Here is a 1818-nt window from a genome sequence, read left to right on the forward strand (position 1 = left end):
GGAGTACCCGGAGAGAACCCACGCATGCACGGAGAGAACATGCAAACTCTACCCAGAAAGGTCCCTTAAAGAACTGTTCTTGTTAATTTGATGAAAACATTTTAAATTTCCAGTGCACTCACATCAGAATAACTTTTAGATTTGTTGTTAGAATAATAGATTAATCGAAAAAATAATCGTTAGTTTAATCGATTAGAAAATAATCGTTTTTTACATATACAACAATAAAAAAGCACAATGAGAGTCAGTAGTAAATGTAACACTAAAGTAGAAGAAAGTAAAACATTATTGCACATTATGCATGTTGAGGTATATGGATTATACTGGTACTGCAGGTGATCATTAACAAAGTGACGTGTCCCACGGTCTGTCACAGTGTGTGGGTTTCTAGCTGATTGTAAATCAAGAGGCAGTGCATGTGACAGTTCAGTGGTGATGGCTTTCAGGAAAAAGCTGTTCTTCAATCTGTTTCTATTATCTTCAATAAAAATGTTTAAAAAAGTTATTTTATACAGTTTTTCTGTAAAAAGGTAAAATAGTAATTCATGCTGCTTGTTAAGAACCTGAAAATATTCCAACAATTTGACTCGTCGTTTATTTGCTTCTATGTTTTTTTAATTGGACAGCTTTTAGATTTTGTGTTGAACTGAAAGCATCAGTGTGAATCCCACCAGAGAGCCTGTAAAACCCACCATCCTCCCCCCACACTGCTCTGCACCTTCATTGTTTTCACTTCTTTTGTTCTCATTTATTTCTGTAAAACCTCACAACTCTCTATTCTTCCCTGAGGTTTGCGTTGCTCCTCCTCTTTCAACCCTTCCTTCCTCCCTTCAACTCACCGACCACAGGGTCCGGGCAGGTCGGGTCTTTAGCAACCTTCTCCTTCCCGTCGAAGGTGGGATTGTCGATGCCGACCTTTGGGTTCTGCGACAACTTCTTGAGCCTCAGCGAAGCGTTGGGATCGATGTCGTGCTTGCCCTTGTTGTCCTCCTCTCTCCTCTTCCTCATCTCTTCTTGGTAAAGCTGGATCCTCTCCATGTGGGCGCTGCTCTGAGGAGATTTGACGAGGCTGCTCTCCTGGCCCGGACAGTCCACGGCCCTCTCTCTGTAGCTCACGGCCTGACCGGAGGCCTCCTGCACGTAACCGTTCATATGGGAAGTAATCATCCCTGTCGCAGTGGCGTACAGCTCAAACCACCCCAGGGTTTCCTGAAAATCTGCCCGAGTATTGTGAGAAACTGCTGCTGGAAACAATCGACTCAGGGGTCAAAGAGCTCCATTGTGGGGTGTGGTTCTTTGTGTGTTTTCTGTCATCTCTCATCCTGAAACACAAACAGAGAATTTGCATAAAAATTAGAAACAAAGCTGACAAAAGAATAAAAAAAAGATGTTGGGACTGGACCAACTTTTACTCCTCTCTGGTCTCATGTAACGAGGGCACTAATCTAATTCTTCACATGGAGCCTTTTGGCCTTGGTCACCTTAAATCCCCTCACTTCAGCACACCTGTTGTTCAACATATATACCTGCAGCTAACTGCTTCTACTGAAGCCAAAACAGGGTTTCTACAGTTTAAAGCAAGTTAAATTTAAGACTTTTTAATGTCAACTGAAATTAAATTTAAGACAAATTTCATAAAACAACACAAATGACAAAACTCATGAATTAAAGTATTTTTGGTTGAAGTATTCAAATATTGATAATAGACTAATTGTTTTTATCCAACTGCTTTTTTGTCAAATATATATATAAAAAAATATTCTTAGCAGTCACTTTAACGACCCAAAGTTTGACGTTTTAGGACCCACAGTGGGGTCT

General features: G+C 40.4%; 1 protein-coding gene across 1 annotated transcript in view; it reads right to left on the minus strand.

Annotated features, from left to right (window-relative positions):
• The window catches only part of pals1b (protein associated with LIN7 1, MAGUK p55 family member b), a gene marked incomplete in the record, with an annotated part of 27567 nt that overhangs the window by 21192 nt on the left and 4557 nt on the right, over positions 1 to 1818 (minus strand). Inside the window, 1 exon segment of the mRNA XM_014015479.1 lies at positions 840 to 1322. Coding sequence (XP_013870933.1) covers positions 840 to 1167 — 328 coding nt within the window.

This window comes from Austrofundulus limnaeus, unplaced genomic scaffold (genome assembly GCF_001266775.1).
Source record: "Austrofundulus limnaeus strain Quisiro unplaced genomic scaffold, Austrofundulus_limnaeus-1.0 Scaffold129, whole genome shotgun sequence".
In the NCBI taxonomy this organism is placed as follows: domain Eukaryota; kingdom Metazoa; phylum Chordata; class Actinopteri; order Cyprinodontiformes; family Rivulidae; genus Austrofundulus; species Austrofundulus limnaeus.